Genomic DNA, 22,617 nt, shown 5'->3' with positions numbered 1-22,617 from the left:
TTTCCAGTAGGGCATTAATGACGCATCACCTGTTGGAGCAGTCTCTTCCAAAGTTGGTGTGATCTCTTTCCCCTTTTGAGCATCATCACCACTCTTGATGTCAACTTGGGTGAAATTCAAGTTTGTTCCGTAACTGAAATACAAACCACGCTATTTACATGGGGTAATTACTTCAGCGTAGCTGAATGACGAGCCATAAGAATTTTAACGAGGGTTTACTACCCCTCCGCTAGTTAGCGGGGGATAGGGAGGGGTAGCTTGCTACCCCTCCCCTTCACATACACCAGTGAAAGGCTCACTTTACTTTTGGCTCGGATGATCTCGGATGTCTCCGCTCCCATCCTCATTTGACGGCCATTATTGTTTTGTCTTTTTAACTTACCTTTTCTTATACTTAATATATTTAAACATTATTGATGTTTATATATACTGTATTTTTGTGTATAGAAAATAGTAAGTTTCCTTTGCTTTCGGTGTTGTGCGGTGTGTGTTGTGTACGTCTACGAGAATGATTGCCGGCTTAGCCAGGCCACCACGATTCTCTTCTTGGTCACGGCCGTTCACTCCTAGGCCACCATGGTTGCCTTCGTGGAGTACGGCCCCTCTCTCCAGGTCGTTCACCTCTTACTCCGTACTTCGCCTACGATAGCTTCTTAGGCCGAGTCGCTATTTCGTTTTATTTGTCTCAATTATTTTTATGAATATAATTGGATTTTTAACTTTTCAGCTCGGGGAACACGTCCCTTCGGGGGTCTGTGATCCTTGGAACATTCAAAGTCAGTTGCTTAATTATAATGCTATAATTTCTGTTTTTGTTAAGTTTTCGTCCCCCCCCTCACCCGTGCATGTCAGTGGGGGAGGGGGCGCACACCTACTTTCGTTCTTATGTTTTACTTTCCCTCGGGGTTTCTCTTCGGAGTTTCACCCGGGGGAATTTCTGTTAAATAATTATTCTTTTTTTTATTTCCCAGCTTATGATGCTGTTTCTTCGTGCCTGTTGTTTGCTTTTGAAGCAGAGCTGTCCTGTATATGCCTGGGGAGTCTGCTGTCGCCGCCGTCTCTCTAGGACATCGTCAGAAGCGTTCCCTTCTCTTAGTTCTCCCGTGACTACTGTCAGCTCTTCAGTGCATCCTAGAACGATAAGGAGGTTACTTTCCTTATTACCTTTCCCTGGTCCTTAGGCGGTTATGCTCTTGGGGCTGAGCGACCGCCCTTGTAACTTGCTCAAGGGGCTGAGCGGTTGCAAGGCCGGACCATGGTACTAGCGACTATGCTCTCGTGGCTGAGCGGTCGCTTCTGTAACTACGCTCAAGGGCCTGAGCAGCTGCAAGATCAGTCTAAGGGCTCATCTTCGGAGGATCGCTCCTTTTGTCTCTTCTACGAAGTGTCTCCTCCCGTTCGTGTGAGAGGACACTCACAGAGACTCCTCTCCGAAGGATTGTTCCTGTTTACGTCATCTGATCTCACGACCCTTGGGGGCTCCATCACCAGTCTCTTCTACGAAGTGCTCACCTCTCTCGTTTGCGAGAGAGGCCATTCATAGAGACTCCTCTTTGGAGGTTTGTTCCTGTTGAAACAGCTCGCTGTTCAGTCACTAACATTTTGGTGTTTAGTGACAGGGAAACTTCGGTTTCTCTTTTTCCCTGACCCTTCGGGATCTCGGAGATTTAGTTACCCAGTTCCCTTGGGCTCTTGTAACTTTAGTCACTTCTACACTTCGGTGATTAGTGACAGGGAACTTCGGTTTCTCGTTGCGCTGACCCTTCGGGGTCTTGCAGCTAATCCCCTCGGGGCCTCGCTACTCAGGCTACGTTAGACCTTTGGTCCCTCGTGCCCTCAGTGGACCTGCTGCCTGCTGTATCCGTTCCTGACTGATTGGGCGCCCACGCTCCCCGTTATCCAACGGGCTCCTCCCTCCGGGGCAGGAGAGACTTTCTCACACCGTGAGTAAGTCCCTTAAGTGCCAAGTATCCCCTGTGCGCCGACGTTCCCTTGCGCGTTAGCGCTCAGCTGCTGTTCCTGCTGTTCCTGAGACTGCCTTCCAGAGACACCCTGTTCCAGTAATTCAATTAGGCTGCTACCAACATTCCCAGCGCATTTGCGCATATCGTTGGGGTTCCTGAGATAGCGCACAGGCGCTCACCAGCGGTTCAGCCTGCGGTGTCCTACGAAGGACACCTCTCCCGTTCGCGGGAAAGGTCCCTCACAGAGACCACTCCTCGGAGTGTTTAGCACTACTTCAGTTGATCGTGGGCTCTGAAGCAGACCTCCTTGGTCCTCTTCAGGGGATGCCCTCCCTTTTAGGGACACATCCCAGTTCCTGATCTACGAGTTAGCTGATCCTTCAACCAAGCGCGTGTGCGCGCTCTCTCCGACGATCTTCTGTTGCTTTCTAGACGCGTAAGCGCCGAAGATCGTCCGCGCGCGCAATGGTTTCCCGCGCGCGATCTTCGAGGCCCTTCCACACATATAATTTATATATAGTGTGAATAACACTGATTTATATAATTTTCTTGACATTCAAAATTTCTATATAATGCATGTTACATCAGCGCCAATATGTTATAGGGTATCACATTTTCCATACAGTTCGTTTATAGACATTATTATTAGTTATAAAAGGAATACTCTCTCTCTCTCTCTCTCTCTCTCTCTCTCTCTCTCTCTCTCTCTCTCTCTCTCTCTCTCTCTCTCTCTCTCTCTCTCTCTTATTGTTTTTAATTCAGTTGTATCTTCATATTTTTTTTTTTTTTGAAAATTATTAAAAAATTCTATTTATCATTATTCGATGTTTTGATTATGGGAATAGTAACGCATCGGAAGGAAATCACTTGATTTGCCTCTTGCCTTCCGCCAGAAATATGACGTCATCAGACTTTTATTCTTAAATTTACGGTAAGTTGTACTAATCTTATAACCAATGATACAGACCACTAAAACACTTGATATCGTTACTGGGTGTTTCGATGATGGGAATGCTGTAATAAGATTACTCGGTAACAATGAAAGAAAATCATTCAGCGCGCTTCCACCAGATACATGACGTCATAAGTCACGTGACGTACAGTAATCTCTACCAAGAATGACTTGCAAAATATGTAAATTCATTTTCTTTGTTTCTCGCAAGAAATGAGAAGAAAATACTAACTTAACAAACAAAAGTATTTTATTTTTATAATGTAAAAGGAAATATATTATCTTCAAGAAAATATTTGCCCTAAAAGTATATTTTCTCTAGATAAACATCGATCCATTATCGGAGATTAAGAAAGTAGCGTACAGTCAAATTTACGCTACGTAGTACTCATGACAACCGATACAGACCCTCAAAATACTTTGTATCGTTATTTAATATTTCGATAATGGAAATACTAATATTAATCGTTAGCCTGTTGGAAGGAAATCACTGTATTGCCCGGAAGCTTTCCACGGTGATGTGACGTCACCAGACAATATGAACTCGACTGATATTAAAACTTTTCTTAATGTATTTTTAACTGAAAATAAATACTGAATATTAACAATGAAAGAAAATAATAATTTACCAAGATAAATCAAGTTTATATGTATACAAGAAAATAGATTATTTTCAAGGAAATATTCGTCCTATTTCCGATAAACTTGTGACGTCATCACCCTGAAAAAATGGTCGTAAAGTCGAATAGTTGTACTGTATGTCGCATAGGTCGTAAGTTGAGCAATACCTGTAGTCTGATTGTCCAGCATTTCTTCCGATGCAACAAAGAGATCGGTAATGAATAAGCCCTTAAGAAACGAGATTTTCTAATGACGTGGATATCAGAGCAACTGTTATCGCTGTTGCCCTGCTAGTTTTGCTGAAAGAAGAAGTTGATGTACCTTTCTGAGTCTGATGGGAGAGGCTTTGCTCTTGAAGTATCAATCAGAAATTCCAACAACTCCATCCATGTCTGGGCGAGACTTACAACTCTCAATTATTTGCGATCCTAAGATCGTGGCAAAAAACAAGGAACTTCTCTCAATACTGAAGCTGTTGCCTCTAAAAGGATGAAAAGGATCAGTCAGAGGTTCAGGTCTCAAAGAAGACAGATTCTGTTGACAAGAGCCCAAGCTAGTACGAGCCTAATCTAGCATGGAGGATCGCGGAGGATCTTGAATCGTAAGACCTTCTTGTAAAGGTAGTTCTTTAGTGCGTGAAACATTTTTGTGCTGTTATCATTACTTTAAGTTTTTTCAGTCGCCAATGTTATTCACAGATTTTTTTTACTATGTTATTTATTTAATTTTTACTAGTTTAGTCTACCGAAGAAGAGGTGTTCTTTTAAGCAAGGGTTTATTTCAAAGTCAATGAAAAGTTTTCTTGTAAGAATAGTGGAGTGTTCTGAAAAACCATGTGATCATGAGCATATTGATACTCAGGCAATGGATATACTACTGGGACCAAGTAATGGTTTTTTTATGCCAGCATGCTTTTATTATGAAACAAATGCTAGGCAAAGGCATGGTTTACTGAAGGATACTGACATTGAAGATCATTTCTCTTTGTTGTTATCTGATGACAAAGATTCACCTCCTGCAATCAAAGATTTTCCCCATGCAATCAATGAAGAAAATGAAATTCCTCTGACAAGTGCTGATCTTAGAAGTAAGCTCATGGAAAACTTTATTAGTATAAGAGAACAGTATTTAAACGGTGAGAATGATAATGACAAAATCCTTTTTATATAAAAAAATAAAGTAGAAAATTTGGTTAGTAAACTTGCATACAATAATTGTGGAAAATTTGCTCAAGTGGATGTAGTGAAAAAACAAAAATACCTTATAAGAGGGGATAATATATCATTAGAAAGATGGGGACCAGGAGCCTTGTAGTGATCACTTGAGAGATTTATCAGTGGAGGTAAGTAAAAAAAATCTTCAAATGCATTTTTCTCAATTTTTCTTGTTTTTTGGTTTCTTTTCATTTCAAATTCTATCTACATGTTTAGTATGAAAGGTATTCTAAAAATTCAAAAAGCATTATAATACCTGATTCTGGTGTAATTCAAGCAATATTTTTTTAATTTTATCCTCAATTTTTTTTAATTTAATTCATGTATTACTGTGAAATTTTGATTTTGCAAAAATTTGAAAAAAAATAATAAATAAATTTTGGTGCTTTGTAAAGCTAATAAATTGTTGCATTTTTTATTCTTGAATGAAATTGTAGGAGAAGATACATATTGAAAAAATGGAATAAAACAAGAAAAAAAGTATAAGAAATTCATTGAAAAAAATTATTTGATTGATTCAAGTAAAATTTGGGTAAATAATTTCCGCTATGAACACAATCAAACTGTGAATCACAAAACTGTAGCTCAAAAATAATTTCTGAACCCGCTAATACCTTTAAAGGACTCGGAGTTGTAAAGTTAGGAAAAATACAAACTATTAGAATTCGTGATTTTTCTCTCTTGGTCATCTAGTTTGTGGATTGAAGGTCCTTTTTTAATGTGTTTTCATTATTTGTATTGAATATTATATTTTTTATTTTATAGGAAAGAAGGAGAGTCTGTTTGACATTAAACAAGAAATTGATGGGGCTGTTCCCAAGATTCCAGATGACCTTGACATTGATGAAGATGGGAATATATACTGGTCAGATGCTTCCAGTGTTGTGGATTTGTCAAATGGAATAGTTGAAATGCTCAGTGATCCAAGTGGAAGGTAAAGACAGGGATATGTAAATTATTCATATAGATCAGTAACAACTTTGCATTTACTTGATATGCCTTGAAAGTTACTGTATAATATATTATGTTTATTTTAAAATGTGACTTACAGATAGTTTGGTTGATTTAATTTGAATTTACCACCAGCTCTGTTTTTATGTTAATGAGTAGCTGTTAATATGTAGTGGTCTGAGAGAGGAAGATGATGCATTTTGTATTCTTGTGTTAAACTGCTCACAGATTTTACAAAATATTAAGTTTTTTTAATTCAATTGTTCATATCTCTAACTTTGTACTGTCATTTGTTGGGAGGTGAGATACAATCTGCTTATTTTTTAATCATCTTTGGATGTCCATTAATTTTGAATTATTTTCCTAGTAATCCCTACTGTATTTATAATAATTTTTTTTTTCTTTTGCAGATTAATTAAGTTTGATTCTAAAACTAAGACTAATTCAGTGCTCTTGAAGAATGTTCATTTTGCCAATGGTGTTCAGCTTTCACCTGATCGTGATTTTGTTTTGGTTTGCGAAACATTCAGGTCTCGAGTCCTAAGGTAAGTTGTACTATTGGCTAATATATGGTAGGAAGCATATCAGTCTTTAAATTAATTCACTGTAACTAATACTTTGTATAAGAATATTTTGCATTTTGTATGATTTCAAGAAATCTAAGAAAAGCAACCAAAATGATTGCCTATTGCTCGGTTGTCCTTCCTATACTTTTCTTTATACCTCAGAGACTTAGACCATTTATAGATGTCACATTAAAACTCTTGAAAAATTCCGTTGACGCTGCATACGAAAAATCCTAAGTCAGTTGGCAAGATCATCGAACAAGCTACAGCATTTTAGAAGAGTCAAATTACTTAAGAATTGAAGACCTTATCACTCAAGAGTCAATTAAGTTGGACTGATCATATGGTCAGAATGAAGGATACTTTCATTCCAAAACAAATGTTCCACTCAGAGTTAAGTTAGGGAACCCAAAGAGTGGGTGAACAGAAGAAGAGTTTCAAGAAGTGTTTAAAGACAAACAGGAAAATGTGACATCAATTATAAAACCTGGGAAAGAGATGCTCATGACTGCATTGCTTGGAGGGAAAAAATAAAAGAAGACATTCATGTACTCCAGAGAAAATGTAAACAGGAGAATCATGAAAAAGAGCAAAAAGTTCAGCTAGATGTGAAAACCCACAACTTCCACTACCTCTTGATAATGTGTTCCCACACTGTTGAAGAGTGTGGATTTAGAATTTGACTCATTTCTCGTTTGAGAACTTATTAAGGTCTTTGAAACAGTAATGCTCTATCGAGTGACAGCTTTTATGATGATCTCAAGTTCTGGTGTAAAGACAAAATATAGCTTTTGCTTTAGATGTATTTATCTATACTGTACTTTTGCTTAAGAACATTTGCATAGCATACCTTACCACTCATTCAGAAAGTAAAACACCTGTGAGTCTTATTGTTGTGTTTAAGAAGCTTAATTATTTCATATAGTATTTCTTATAACTATGGGCACTGATTTAAGATCCTATTTTGCCAAGTTTTTAATTATCCTTTAAATTGTTGGGTATAAGCTGTATCTACTGTAAAATCTATCTATTTACCCAATTTTGGGAGGTGGCTGATATAAAAAAGTAAAAACAAAAGGGGATTTTTCTTTCCATTGTTCCTCTTGGCCTGATGAGGGACTTGGCCAAGTTTTGTGGGTACTATTAGGGTGCCACAACCCAACTTCCCCCATTTTCAACCACAAATGAAGTTTCATGTGCTGATTCCTGGTCCAACACTTACAACGTTATCTCCCTTATAGAGATATAGGTGTTCTGTGGCCTAGTACTATTATCCTTTTAAGTCAGGATTAGCGAAGGCCCTAATAGCTTCTACCTCTGAATGATTGTCTTTTAAAGGTTGTTAGCATCACCTTCCGTACTCCTGTATGGGACCAGGAAGGATGACATGTCCAGGGCAAAAAAGAACCTTCCAGTCTGGTTCTAAAGAGTCTCCTATTTAAAGGACAATGTTTTTTGTGTATAGAAACAAATCGCCTATTTTTTAAGGTAATTAGTATTTTTCCTAACTGCTATATGCAAACCTGTCTTTCAAGTTATACTCCTCCTCCCAATCACCCCCGCCGAGTCCTTGAGCTTAAGTTCAAATGTCACCAATCTCCAGCTAATCACTACACTTACCTTGTTAAAGATTCAATGACCTCTTCAGTTTACACTGAAGACATTTTCCTATTTAAAGGATTCATGCATGCATCTACCTACCATGGCACTTGGTCCAATTTTTAGAGGTAGCCGACATCAAAACCAAAAACAAAAGGCTTTTTTTTGGGGTCAAGCCATGTCGTCGTGATCGAAGTTCCTTAAAGTAGCTTCCTAAGGGATATGTGTACTACAGTGATATTCCCAGAGAATTTTACCTTTAGGTATCCAGAATTCTAACTCCTGGCGCGAATATCCTTAAAATTTCTCCCAAGGATATCGCATAATGTCAGCGGACGCATTCTTGACGCGCCTCCATAGCAATCTACACCCCAAACAGCGTTTTGGCTTCGAGGAGGATGGCAAATTAAAAGGGAGCCGTCCAAAGGCTCTCCCCACTCTCGTAATACTATTGAGAATATAACAGCGCCATTCCCACGATGGCGGACATTCCTTTTTTTGTATCGATCTCGCTCAGTGATATTTCCTGGTGATCTAACTTTTCGATTGTTTTACAGGATTATTATTATGCTTTCTCCATCTTCTTCCGCCTCTGGAAAGTTGAGTATCGGGTCTTTACTATGAGTATAATTTAGCTCCTGTTTCACAATGAAATTAGAGTATTTTACTGTGTTTAAGAGCTAGGCCAGTTACTGGAGGCGCCATGGCGCGGTCGTTCGTTAGGCATGTGTTATTTAGATAGCAGAACGACTTCCAGTTTTTAATAGCTTTTTAATTATTTTAATTATTTAGCTATTGAGGCAATTATTCTTGTAAAGTTTCGATAATGTGCATAATTTTTGTTTCCCCCTTTTCTCTGTCGATCGTATAGTTAGAGTTTCGGTGATTTAGGTAACCGAGATCTTGTATAGCCTAGGTAACCTTACCGAGACGTTTTACTATACGTTCAGACTTTCCCCGGTTACCCTCGTGTATTATATTCATTCAGTGGAGACTGATACCTCCTAGAATGTTATGAAACATTACACGTCTCTTCGGAGACTTAAGGGTAATCTCTTTCCCTCTGAGTGTAGCCTCAGGCTACAACCCTAATAACCATGCCTTGAATTTTAATCAGACATGGCTAACTTAGGGTTTGTCTTGCCTCTTCCCTTAACCGTTGGTTGTGGTATACCATCGGGTTTTGGGATTTAGTCAGAATCTCAGAGTATTTAGTCTTATGTCGGCGATCTGCCGGAAGGGCGAATGGGTTGTAGGATACCATCATTCCCCTGCCAGCTAGGTGGCCGGCAATGGAGGTTAGCCCTCATTAGCCGCACTTGAACTTATGGTAGGATACCATCTTCTTGCAACTAAAAGACTAGTCCTATGCCACAGTACTGTGGGCTGAAGAGTAATTTTCTTTAGCCTAGGATACGTGGCACTGGAACTCTGTTTCTTCTTTGTTGAGAGGAGGCGGCAGTGCCGCCATCCCCTTAACTATGTCGGCAATCTCTGGGATGGAGAACTGAGTCTCTCCTGTTCCCTGGGATTCGGCCAATACCGAAACAGTTTCTTTTACAGGTTGTAGGACTGAAAATTTTTACCAGTTTCTTTCACAATCGTACAGGACCCTGTTCCCTACCCCTCTGTCCTCTTTTGATGGCTTAGCCCTCTCAAGCCATGTCTTTGGACTGCTGCTGCTACAGGTCCTGTTGCCGGGGTACTGCCGACCAGGCTGGCACAGATAGTGCTTACTCAGTTGGCAGCATGCCAACTGTACTGGTACTGCTGGACTTGCCGGCCGGCAGTGTATCGGCGGTACCTTGTCGGCAATAGTACTGTAGCTGCATGGAAGCCTGAATGGTACATACTCCCCTTCTCTGGTATATTCAGCAATATTTAGAAATTATGCTGAAAGGAGCCTTTCACGGAGAGACACAGGTCGAGCCCAGAAATAGATTTTTCCTTCGCCAAAATGTTATTTTCATTAGTAAAATAAATTTTTGAATATACTTACCCGATGGTCATATAGCTGTCAGCTCTGCTGCCCGACAGAAAAACCTACGGGCGGAATACGCCAGCGATCGCTATACAGGTGGGGGTGTACATCAACAGCGCCATCTGTCGAGTAGGTACTCAAGTACTCTATGTCAACACAGAACCAATTTTCTCCTCGGTCCACTGGGTCTCTATTGGGGAGGAAGGGTGGGTCCTTTAATTTATGATCATCGGGTAAGTATATTCAAAAATTTATTTTACTAATGAAAATAACATTTTTCAATATTAAACTTACCCGATGATCATATAGCTGATTCACACCCAGGGGGGTGGGTAGAGACCAGCATATATGTTAACCTTAAGAGCTAAGTATTCCGTATTTCATTTTAGCAGTTATTCAAAATAACAAACATAAAATTAATAAGTACCTGGTAAGGAAGTCGACTTGAACAATTACTCTGCCTTTTTAAGTACGTCTTCCTTACTGAGCCTCGCGATCCTCACAGGATGCTGAGCGACTCCTAGGAGCTGAAGTATGAAGGGCTGCAACCCATACTAAAGGACCTCATCACAACCTCTAATCTAGGCGCTTCTCAAGAAAGAATTTTACCACCCGCCAAATCAACCAGGATGCGAAAGGCTTCTTAGCCTTCCGGACAACCCAAAAAACAACAATAAAAAGCATTTCAAGAGAAAGATTAAAAAAGGTTATGGGATTATGGGAATGTAGTGGCTGAGCCCTCACCCACTACTGCACTCGCTGCTACGAATGGTCCCAGGGTGTAGCAGTTCTCGTAAAGAGACTGGACATCTTTAAGGTAAAATGATGCGAACACTGACTTGCTTCTCCAATAGGTTGCATCCATTACACTCTGCAGAGATCTGTTTTGTTTGAAGGCCACTGAAGTTGCGACAGCTCATAACTTCATGCGTCCTTACCTTCAGCAAAGCATGGTCCTCCTCATTCAGATGGGAATGAGCTTCTCGAATTAAAAGTCTGATATAATAAGAAACTGCATTCTTCGACATTGGTAAAGAAGGTTTCTTAATGGCACACCATAAAGCTTCTGATTGTCCACGTAATGGCTTAGTCCGTTTCAAATAGTACTAAAGAGCTCTTACTGGGCATAGTACTCTTTCTTGTTCATTTCCAACCAAACTAGCAAGGCTTGGAATTTCGAACGATTTGGGCCAAGGACGAGAAGGAAGTTCGTTTTTGGCTAAAAAACCAAGCTGTAAGGAACATGTAGCCGTTTCAGACGTAAATCCAATGTTCCTGCTGAAGGCGTGTATCTCACTGACTCTTTTAGCTGTTGCTAAGCAGACGAGGAAAAGAGTTTTCAAAGTGAGATCTTTAAAAGAGGCTGATTGCAGTGGCTCGAACCTTGCTGACATAAGGAATCTTAGTACCACGTCTAAGTTCCAACCTGGTGTGGCCAACCGACGCTCCTTCGTGGTTTCAAAAGACTTAAGGAGGTCCTGTAGATCTTTGTTGTTGGACAGATCTAAGCCTCTGTGACGGAAGACTGCTGCCAACATGCTTCTGTAACCCTTGATCGTGGGAGCTGAAAGGGATCTTTCCTTCCTTAGGTATAACAGGAAGTCAGCTATCTGAGTTACAGAGGTACTGGTTGAGGATACTGATTTGGACTTGCACCAACTTCGGAAGACTTCCCACTTCGACTGGTAGACTTTGAGAGTGGATGTCCTCCTAGCTCTAGCAATCGCTCTGGCTGCCTCCTTCGAAAAGCCTCTAGCTCTCGAGAGTCTTTCGATAGTCTGAAGGCAGTCAGACGAAGAGCGTGGAGGCTTGGGTGTACCTTCTTTACATGCGGCTGACGCAGAAGGTCCACTCTTAGAGGAAGTGTTCTGGGAACGTCTACTAGCCATTGCAGTAACTCGGTTGAACCATTCTCTCGCGGGCCAGAGGGGAGCAACCAACGTCAACCTTGTCCCTTCGTGAGAGGCGAACTTCTGCAGTACTCTGTTGACAATCTTGAACGGGGGGAACGCATAAAGGTCTAGATGGGACCAATCCAGAAGAAAGGCATCTATGTGAACTGCTGCTGGGTCCGGAATCGGTGAACAATAATTTGGGAGCCTCTTGGTCATCGAGGTTGCAAACAGATCTATGGTGGGTTGGCCCCACAATGCCCATAGTTTGTTGCATACATTCTTGTGAAGGGTCCACTCTGTTGGGATGATTTGACCCTTCCGGCTGAGGCGGTCTGCCATGACATTCATGTCGCCTTGAATGAACCTCGTTACAAGGGATATGTTTCGATCTCATGACCAGGTGAGGAAGTCCCTTGCGATCTCGTACAACTTCATCGAATGAGTCCCTCCTTGCTTGGAGATGTACGCCAGTGCTGTGGTGTTGTCGGAGTTCACCTCCACCACCTTGCCTAGAAGGAGGGACTTGAAGCTTCTCAAGGCCAGATGAACTGCCAGTAGCTCCTTGCAGTTGATGTGTAACTCGCTTTGAACCGCATTCCACGTGCCCGAGCATTCCCGACCGTCCAACGTCGCACCCCAGGCCGTGTCCGATGCGTCCGAGAAGAGAAGGTGGTCGGGGGTCTGAACAGCCAGTGGCAGACCCTCCCTGAGGAGAATGTTGTTCTTCCACCAAGTCAGTGACGACTTCATCTTCTCGGAAATAGGAACTGAGACCGCTTCTAGCGTCTTGTCCTTTCTCCAGTGAGCAGTTAAGTGAAATTCAAGGGGGCGAAGGTGGAGTCTCCCTAACGCGATGAACTGGTCCAGTGATGAAAGCGTCCCTATCAGACTCATCCACTGTCTGACTGAACACCGGTCCTTCTTCAGCATGGACTGGATGCATTCTTGGGCTTGACTGATTCTGGGGGCCGACGGAAAAGCCCGAAAAGCTTGACTCTGAATCTCCATTCCTAGGTAAACTATAGTTTGGGATGGAACGAGTTGGGACTTTTCTATATTGACCAGGAGACCCAATTCCTTGGTCAGATCTAGAGTCCACTGTAGATTCTCCAGACAGCGACGACTTGACACAGCTCTTAAAAGCCAGTCGTCCAAATAGAGGGAGGCTCTGATGTTTGCTAAATGCAGGAATTTGGCAATATTCCTCATCAGTTTGGTAAAAACTAGAGGTGCCGTGCTTAGGCCAAAGCACAGGGCTTGGAACTGGTATACGACCTTCCCGAAAACGAACCTTAGAAAAGGTTGGGAATCTGGGTGGATGGGGACGTGAAAGTACGCGTCCTTTAGGTCTAACGAGACCATCCAGTCTTCCTTCCTGACCGATGCTAGAACCGACTTTGTCGTCTCCATGGTGAACGTCTGCTTTGTGACAAAGACATTCAGAGAACTGACGTCTAGCACCGGTCTCCACCCCCCTGTCTTCTTCGGCACTAAGAAGAGGCGGTTGTAGAAGCCCGGGGATTGATGGTCCCGGACTATGACTACCGCTCCCTTTTGTAGTAAGAGAGACACCTCTTGCTGTAAAGCTAGCCTCTTTTCCTCCTCTCTGTACCTGGGAGAGAGGTTGATGGGAGTCGTTGCTAGAGGGCGCTTGCGCAAGAATGGAATCTTGTACCCCTCTCTGAGTAACTTCACAGACTGTACATCTGCCCCCCTGTTCTCCCAGGCTTGCCAGTAGTTCTTGAGCCTGGCTCCCACTGCTGTCTGAAGAGGGTGGCAGTCAGACTCTGCCTCTAGAGGACTTGGAACCCTTTTTCTTGCTCCCACGTTGACTTCCGGCACGAGCACCTCCTCTGCTGGAAGCTCTGCCACGAAAGGGCGGGATGAACCTTGACGCTGGCGTGTCCATCCTAGGTCTAGGTACGGAGGGCAAAGGGGTGACTTTGCGTGCGGATGACGCCACCAGGTCATGGGTGTCTTTCTGGATCAAGGAGGCAGCAATCTCCTTGATCAACTCTTCAGGGAAGAGACACTTCGAGAGAGGAGCAAACATCAGCTCCGACTTTTGACATGGGGTGACTCCAGCTGACAAGAAGGAGCAAAGGTGATCTCGCTTCTTGAGTACCCCAGACCCGAAAGAAGCCGCAAGCTCACTAGAACCATCCCGAATGGCTTTGTCCATGCAGGACATGATGAGCATGGAAGTTTCCTTATCCGAAGGGGAGGTCTTCCTGCTCAAAGCTCCCAAACACCAGTCCAGGAAGTTAAAGACTTCGAAAGCGCGGAAAACTCCCTTCATAAGATGGTCCATGTCCGAAGGGGTCCAGCAAATCTTGGAGCGTCTCATAGCCAGCCTGCGGGGAGAGTCTACTAGACTTGAGAAGTCGCCCTGGGCAGAGGCAGGAACTCCCAAGCCGAGAACTTCTCCCGTGGCATACCAGACGCTAGATCTGGAAGCAAGCTTGACCGGGGGAAACATGAAGGATGTCTTTCCCAATTGCTTCTTGGACTGCAACCACTCTCCCAGTACCCTTAAAGCTCTCTTGGACGAGCGAGCGAGTACGAGCTTCGTAAAGGCAGGAGCTGCTGACTGCATGCCTAAAGCGAACTCAGAGGGAGGCGAGCGTGGTGCTGCAGACACAAACTGGTCTGGATACAAATCCTTAAAGAGCGCAAGCACTTTCCTAAAGTCTAAGGAGGGAGGCGTGGTCTTGGGTTCTTCGATGTCCGAGTGTTGGTCGTCAAGATGTGCAGCTTCGTCATCATCAGAGATACCATCGTCTGAATGTTGAGGAGGAAGAGGCAACGGAGTGGGCTGGACGGCAGAGTCCGGCAGCACGGGTGCATGCGTGGCTGCACTGGACCCAACATCATGCCACTGTTGGTCAGTCTGAGAACTGGCAACAACCAAAGCTGAGTGGGTGCGCAAAGAGTCTACTCCCGACTGTGGAAGGATAGCGGAGACCACCGTGGGTTGCGGAGGCTGACGCACCGCGTCAAAACACGGCAGCCTAACTCCACCCTCCTGTTGTTGTGGTAGCTCACGCACGGCAACGGAGTGCTCCGTGCGTCTGTGAGCGTCAGCATGCGTCTGGCAGGGTCGACTGCGCATGGGTGGAGGAGCTCTCACAGTCGGAGTGTGGGAGCAGGCAGCCTCAGCGTCTGCTGGGCGCACAACCGTGGCAGGTTGTAGGCTAACGGGTGCAGCGTCAACCTTCTCCACAGCCGGAGTGTGGGAGCAGGCAGCCTCAGCGTCTGCTGGGCGCACAACCGTGGCAGGTTGTAGGTTAACGGGTGCAGCGTCAACCTTCTCAGCACGAAACTCCTGCATAACCGCAGCTAACTGAGTCTGCATAGACTGCAGTAAAGACCACTTAGGGTCTACAAAAGCGGCAACAGACGGAGCTACTGTCCGTTGTGACTGAGGGTCTACAACAGCGGGTGCGGCAACAGACGGAGTTACTGCCTGTTGCGGAACCGCTTTGCCTCTCTTGGGAGGTGTGCAGTCGTCGGAGGACTGCAGCGAGTCCGAACTGACCCAGTGGCTACACCTGGGCCGTTGGACTAGCTCAGAAGGGACCTTACGTTTAAGAGGCCGTGAGACCTTGGTCCATCGTTTCTGTCTAGAAACCTCTTCCGCAGACGAGGAATAAATGAGCTCACTCGTCTTCTTGTGGGTGGGACGATCTCGGTAAGATACGTCCGAAACCACGGAGGGTACGTCTGTACGCTGATTAAAGCCTGTCGAACCCTTTGGTCGTACGACATTGCTTCTCCCCTGGGCTTGGGAGCTTGCAAGAGGTCCCGGACTGGGAGGACGACAGGCACGAACAGACGCACCCTCATGCGTAACACTGACACTTTTCACTGCACTGACACTCACTTCACTTCCCACTGCACTTTTACCTTTCAACTCTCTGACGTCAGCCATGAGTTGATTGCGGTCATTCGCCAATGACTCGACTCTCTCACCTAGAGCCTGAATGGCACGCATCATATCCGCCATTGAAGGTTGATGAGAGCTAGCAGGGGGGTCGGGTGCAACCACTACAGGGGAAGGAATAGGTTGAGGGGCATGGGGAGAGAAAAAATCAATTGAGCGAGACGAACTCCTCCTGATCCTATCCTTCTCTAGCCTACGTGCATATTTCAGGAATTCTTGAAACCCGAATTCCGAAAGCCCAGCGCATTCCTCACATCGATCTTCCAATTGACAGGCTTTACCCCTACAATTGGAACAAACGGTGTGCGGATCGATAGAGGCCTTCGGAAGACGCCTTGAACAGTCCCTAGCGCTACATTTCCTGTACTTGGGGACTTGAGAAGGGTCAGACATCTTGAATTAGTCAAAGGGGGGAATTCAAAATCTATCCAAGTCGTCAACAAATAATCCAAATCCAAAAAAGAATGCAAGGAAGTATTGAAGATAACTTCTGCACAGCGATAGCTAATAACTAGAGATGAATACTTCACCAAATAACGTGAAAATCAATCCAGAAAACAAGAGCGTATTCAGTAGGTCTTGCCGGTGACACGACAGAGAGAAAATTGGTTCTGTGTTGACATAGAGTACTTGAGTACCTACTCGACAGATGGCGCTGTTGATGTACACCCCCACCTGTATAGCGATCGCTGGCGTATTCCGCCCGTAGATTTTTCTGTCGGGCAGCAGAGCTGACAGCTATATGATCATCGGGTAAGTTTAATATTGAAAAATCCCTTTTTGGTTCTGAGGCAGTTATATTTTTAAGTATACCAATGCTTTAGTTCATTTGATATAAACAGAGAATCAAGATATTAAGTTCTTGTTTAGGCTTTTAAAAAATGATTGTGTACTGATTTCTTTTTTAGGCTTTTAAAAAATATTATTGTATTTCAGGCACTGGCTGAATGGCCCAAATGCTGGAAAGACCGATGTATTTGTAGATAGATTACCTGGCAAACCGGACAATCTAAGAGCCAAGAAGGGTGGTGGCTATTATGTGTCTTTGGTTGCTGTTGACAACAAAGAAAAAATTGACCTAACAAGGGTATTAGCAAAGCTCCCTCTTGTCCGGAAATTAATCTTGCGTTTATTTGGAATACCCAAGTTTCTCTTTGATACTATTTCTAAGGTATATCCAAATCAGTTTACTGAAAATGCATCATATAAGGTAAGTTATAAGTATGTATTAATTTTGTTACAGTACTATTATTAATGTTTTTTTTATTTATATTAATTTTAATCATTTTAATAATAATAATGATTAAAATTATTCTATTACAATTAAAATTATTAAACGTTTGATTCTGCATTGCTCATGTGATTGTTTCATGTCATTGAAATTTATGTAGTGAAATGAGTTGAAAAGTCATGGGAGCCTTCTGTTTTTTTTTTTTTTTTTTTTTTTTTTTTAGTGTAAATAAATTCATAGGTTTTGCCATAAATTCTTTTTAATTTTTTTTTTCTCTAAGACAAGGGTGAAATTTGGAGTGAGATAAAGTTTAAGTACGGTAATTACAGTACTGTATTCATCTTATAGGTGAACAGACCAAACTCAGAGGAAAGGCAGAAGGGAACAAAGCAGTATTACAAAACCCCTCCATTTAGTTTGAAATAATCCTTCTGTATATTAAATCAATCCAAGTTAAAATATATATATATATATATATATATATATATATATATATATATATATATATATATATATATATATATATATATATATATATGTATATTATTTTCTATTGATTCATTTTATATAAAAATCTTTTAAAAAATGTCAACAATTTTGCAAATTTGTGAACTTCTACACTTATTGTGTATAGATTTTTTTTTTTTTTTAAGCATTTACTATTAATGTAAGTACAGTAGTTTAACGAGGATGCCAAAGTAGCATTATTAGATAACCTAGAGTTACCCAGAAGAATTTAACAAAGCTGAAATAAATTACAAGATATTAAACCTCTGGTGATCATGGCTGTGATAGAATCACTGTCTAGCTCATGATTGTTGACCAAGGAGAAATGGCGTCATGCATCCGCCAACTCATTTTGATATTTCGTTATGTAACTAAGAACGGAATAAAGATAGAAACTGAAAATGCATCCTCAGACAGTTAGGGCTTTTAAAATGTTCCCATAAAATCAGTGATCTAAGTAATGCTGCAATAAATTCCTTGTCTTTGGCTATTTTGTGATACATTATTGTTTTTGGTCTAGGCTGAGGGAGATTATCATTATTCTTTGATGTTATCTTGCAGATTTATCACCTTCAACCAATTGCAGAAATTATTGCTTCCCAGTCCACAGTTATTGTAGAATTAGATGCGGAAGGAAAAATTGTAAGCTCTCTCCAAGGAGACAATGGAAATGTACGTTTCATATCGGAAACACACCAGGTGGGAGATTATCTTTTCTTTGGTTCTCCTTACAATAACTATTTAGGTTATTTACGTGTTGATTATACAGATGAAGACGAGGAGGAGGAACTTACACCTAGCTTGGAAGTTGATGGAGAAGGTGTGAAAATGTCAGTAGGTGCAAGTGAAAAGGTGGAGGATGTTGATGAAGAGAAAGAAGTTAAAGAGGAGCCCCAGGAAGTTGTAGAAGAGCAGAAAGTATTAGATGAACCCATCCCAGATCAACAGGTGGTGAAGGAAGGAGAAGGACAGGAATCAGATGATGAAAAAGAGGAAGCAGTATCTGTTGAAGAGGGGATAAAGGGAGCCGAAAAACAAGATGCAGAAATATACAGTGAGAAGGATAATGAAAAAGAGGAAACAATAGTAGGTGAGGATGATGATGATGATGATGGTGAGGATGATCATGAAGATGATGACAAAAAAATTACAGAGGACGAGGAAATCGAGAAACACGCACAAGAAGAGCCAGTTCTTGAAAAAACTGAAGCAATTGTTGAAGAAGATATTTCTTCACAAGTATCAAGTAAAAAGGAAGATGTTGAAAGTTCTCCAACTTCTCCAGTTAAGGAGGAACTTTAAACTCTCTTTCTTAGGGTCACTTCACTTCTGCCTAATCTTGATTTTCAAGTTCCTTTGAGAATTTGCAAGTTATTTATGACATCTTTTTTTTTCTGAAGGGGAAAACCAAAAATTTCTCATTTATAAGATACGACTTCTGTACAAATATGGAAGTTGTATATATTTTGGTTCTTTAAAATGCTTTGTTTCAATGAGCTTTTTTCAGAACGTTTCAAGTTCAAATTTCATCAAGGAAAACAGTTGCTGATATTGTTAATATCAAAATACTTAGAATCACATTATTGAGTATGTTCATACGTCTGTTAATAAGTTAGTGTGGTTATAGTTTTTTAATGCTCAAATTAGAATGGAGAAGTAAACCTGAATTTGGAAAGAAGGGAAAAATCTATGCACAATTTTTTGGTTGGAGCAAATGAAATCTTTTATTCCTATGGAAGACATTAAGTAATGTGAAAAGATGATTTCCAAAGTAGTAATTTGTTACCATAATTTTATGGGTGGCTTCACTGAAAGTAATTTTTTATAATTTTAATGAAATAGTATAATGTTGACATATATAATTTTAAAGAAGAGGGGGAGAATTTTAATAATGTAAAGCCAAAGAAGTTGAACAGTAAGGTGTAAAGAGACCAAAAAGGAACAAATGAAGATGTGGAAAGCAATATAGCTGAAGCTAAAAATAAGCTGCAAAGAATATTTAGCTTTTAGCTTTGTCTGCAGTTTGCCGCACAATGTATATTGTTTAGTACATATGTGGTGTGCTGTGAAAAGCACGCTTTTCCACTAGAGGCCAACACAAGTATTTTTAGGTAAGGCTAAGCTCACCTGATTCTGGTGTCCTGTTTTATTATTATAAATTTGTTTAACGAGCCACAGAGTCACATCTATACTGGAAATTTACCTGAAAGATTTGTTTGTAAAATATTTTCATATTTTGTTTCAACACAATGAGAATGCTAGTTGAAACCCAGAGCATTAGAAATTTTAAATAACAGTATTATACAAGGGTTAACATTAGAAATAACTTTTTTTTTTTTTTTCTTCTTCTTTTACTATACTGTAGTTAATGGTCAATGAAATGATTATTGTCATAGTGTTGCAATTTTTGTAAACTAGTAAAATCTTGCTGTAAAGGTTTTTGGTTTCTGGACAAAATTATTTACAGGAGAGAGAGTCACAAGTAAAATATATAATTTTTGCTGCTGCTAGGCTTGCGAGTGCACATGCTGTAAGTAGAAACTAATGAGTGTTGAAAGAACCATGTTGTATTAGTATGTTATTAGTAAAACACACAAAAAAGTTACATATGGTAAGTACAGTATACTTAAATGTTGCATAGAGATAAGATAGATGGCTAAATTTGGGGATAATTAAAACCTTAGACATGGAAAGGTTCTATACTATGGTAAATAAAGATAAAATTGACAGTGCCATCAATTCATTAACATGAGACAATTTGAATGAATGTAGAAGACATTTTAATTACTGTGGATGCTTTTGTTTAAATTTATTATTAGACTGATGGTCATTAAAACTCCAGCAGAATGTCTATTCTTCAGTACATTATGAAGAATTCTAAAGATAGACAATATATTGAGTTTCTCAATAAAGATTAGACATGCATATAGGTTTTAGTGAGAGCAAAGTAGTAGCAGTAGGAAGGGCTATTTTTAGAGTTACACTGAAAACCTTTTCTCTCCTTGTCAGATTAGTATTGTTCAGTCATACTGTTTTACTATGACGGCATATTTAAAATAATTTAAAATTACTTTATAAATTTAGTGCACTCTGTGGTTGGGTTAAAGTGCATAATAATAAAGGTTAGTGACAATATAGACTTTTCAAGTCTTGTAGAGTAAATATCTTCTAATGCTTGTAGATGCATTCCAGAAAACTGATGGTTAAGATACTTGAAGTATCTTGTGTCCGACATGATCAGTATGAAACTGAATAAAAAAAAAAAAAAAAATTAAAAAAATCATAAAGGGAGAGTTTTAATGTATTTACAGCATATAAGTGCACAGTTACCATGGTCTAGAGTTCAGACGTGTTAGTTTTAATCAAGGTAATTTACATTTGTTTCAAATTGTATATACAATTTGTCTATACTGTATATGCAATATTTCCTTAATTTCTCGATGTTAAAGTCTACGTAGACTTGTACTGTATTTTCAGGTATTCTTTAGACACTTTGATCAATGAAGATTGTATCTAGTAGGTTCATTTTCCTTTTCTTCTACTTGATTTTTTTTTCTCTTTAATCATTCTTAGCTACAGCCTCTTGTATAATAATATGTGCAAGGTATTACTTACACTTGTTATAATTTAATTACGTTTGGCTTGTTAATGATTAGAATTGAAGGGAATGGTTTGTTTAGTATGCATTGAATTTAGGAACAATGATGTTAGCTTAACCAGATATCAATAATGGAAATAAAGAGAAACTATGGTAATGTGAGAGTTTGTTTTGTGGTGGATATTATGGGATTGATATCTTTCTTATTGGTAATTACTTATTTTAAGAAAATGTAGAGTAGATATCGAATTCAAAAGATTAATATAGAATCAAAATAGTTTTAAAAGAATTTTGAATTTTATAGAGAAGCTTTGGTATTGGGTGTGTAAATAGTTTTACTGGGTATGATATATGTTTTATGTAATAGAGGCTTAACTAGTAATTTATGGATTGGTTTTCTTGTACTTTGTGTTTATAAATGTGATTAGTATTAGCATTGCTATGATTACATAAACATTTAATTTGAAAGTCAGTGAGTTTTGCCTTCTCTTTATATTATATCTATATATTTGGATCCTTTGGGATGGTGTTATTAGAAAGACCATTTTTAATGTATATTAACGGGAAAATATTAAGTTTTTTCTTTTTGTTTAATCACATGGTAGTTGAAAATGTCTTTGTTAGTGCGAATGGTGTGACTGATGTTCATTTATGTATATACAATATCTTTCCAGTTTCATCTCTGAAGCTTTGAAACCGTATTCTTCAATTTATTGAACAAATAGTAAAAGATATTAATTAAGTGAGGCATTCTGTGTTGTAGAGTTTATACATACATATACCAAGGCACTTCCCCCAATTTTGGGGTGGGTAGCTGACATTAACAAATGAAACAAAACAAAAAGTAGATTTTATACCAAATGTAAATTAGGAGGCAATGAGCATGAAAATAAGTGTGCCTTATGACAATAAGTGTCAAAACTTTTAATTCACAATAATCTTGGAAAGTTTTGTATGGATGTAAATATTTAATGTAAGGACAAAGACAGTACTACAGTGACTCGATTTTATAACTTGTACACTAAAACTTTGTATTGTTCCCCTTCTGTCCCTCAGATAAAAGGTTGTAAATGATTAAGTTATTGCAGCTGTCAAAAGACATACACTCAAAGCATTGCCTTTTATATTATATCTTTGAGAGCAACTGTATTTTTTTTTTTTTAATAAAAATAAGCTGTTAATCGAAGTGTTTATATTTCATGTTTTGCCAGGTTACTGTCGCAAGTTTTTACAGTATTTTGATTTTTCAAGTTACTCTAAATGAATGCCTGTTTGTCATCTTCTGGTCAATCAACGATTTTAACTTTCTTCAATTTCAAGTACTGTACTGTATTGTGCAGCTCATTGGTTGTGCATTTTATTGCTGGCTCATAAATCTTCAAAGGTTTATTGCTAATTTCTATTTCTCACCATCATTCTAAAGATGTTTCATTACAGATATCAGTTGTGTGGTTTCATTATTTTAATGTCCTGAGGCTTCCAATGATTAGGTATTGTATGTATAAGATCTGGTACAATACTATAAACCTTCCTTTTGAGTTATGAAAGAAAGATTGTTTTATTAGCTTGACTATTATCTTCTTGAAACAATGTTG

The 22,617-nt window shown here is 40.1% G+C and overlaps 1 protein-coding gene across 2 annotated transcripts in view; it reads left to right on the top strand.

Annotated features, from left to right (window-relative positions):
• Positions 1-22,203, top strand: part of LOC137630532 (adipocyte plasma membrane-associated protein-like) — an 80,145-nt gene extending 57,942 nt beyond the window's left edge. For both annotated transcript variants that reach the window (XM_068362050.1, XM_068362049.1), the window contains exons 5-8: positions 5,517-5,685; positions 6,113-6,247; positions 16,623-16,896; positions 17,986-22,203. In XM_068362050.1, coding sequence (XP_068218151.1) covers positions 5,517-5,685; positions 6,113-6,247; positions 16,623-16,896; positions 17,986-18,726 — 1,319 coding nt within the window. In that variant the 3' untranslated portion in view covers positions 18,727-22,203. The remainder of the gene's footprint in view (positions 1-5,516; positions 5,686-6,112; positions 6,248-16,622; positions 16,897-17,985) is intronic.
• Positions 22,204-22,617: the final 414 nt, after the last annotated feature.

The sequence above is a fragment of the Palaemon carinicauda genome, chromosome 38 (assembly GCF_036898095.1).
Source record: "Palaemon carinicauda isolate YSFRI2023 chromosome 38, ASM3689809v2, whole genome shotgun sequence".
Taxonomy (NCBI): Eukaryota; Metazoa; Arthropoda; class Malacostraca; order Decapoda; family Palaemonidae; genus Palaemon; species Palaemon carinicauda.
This window is presented reverse-complemented; position numbering and strand designations above follow the sequence as displayed.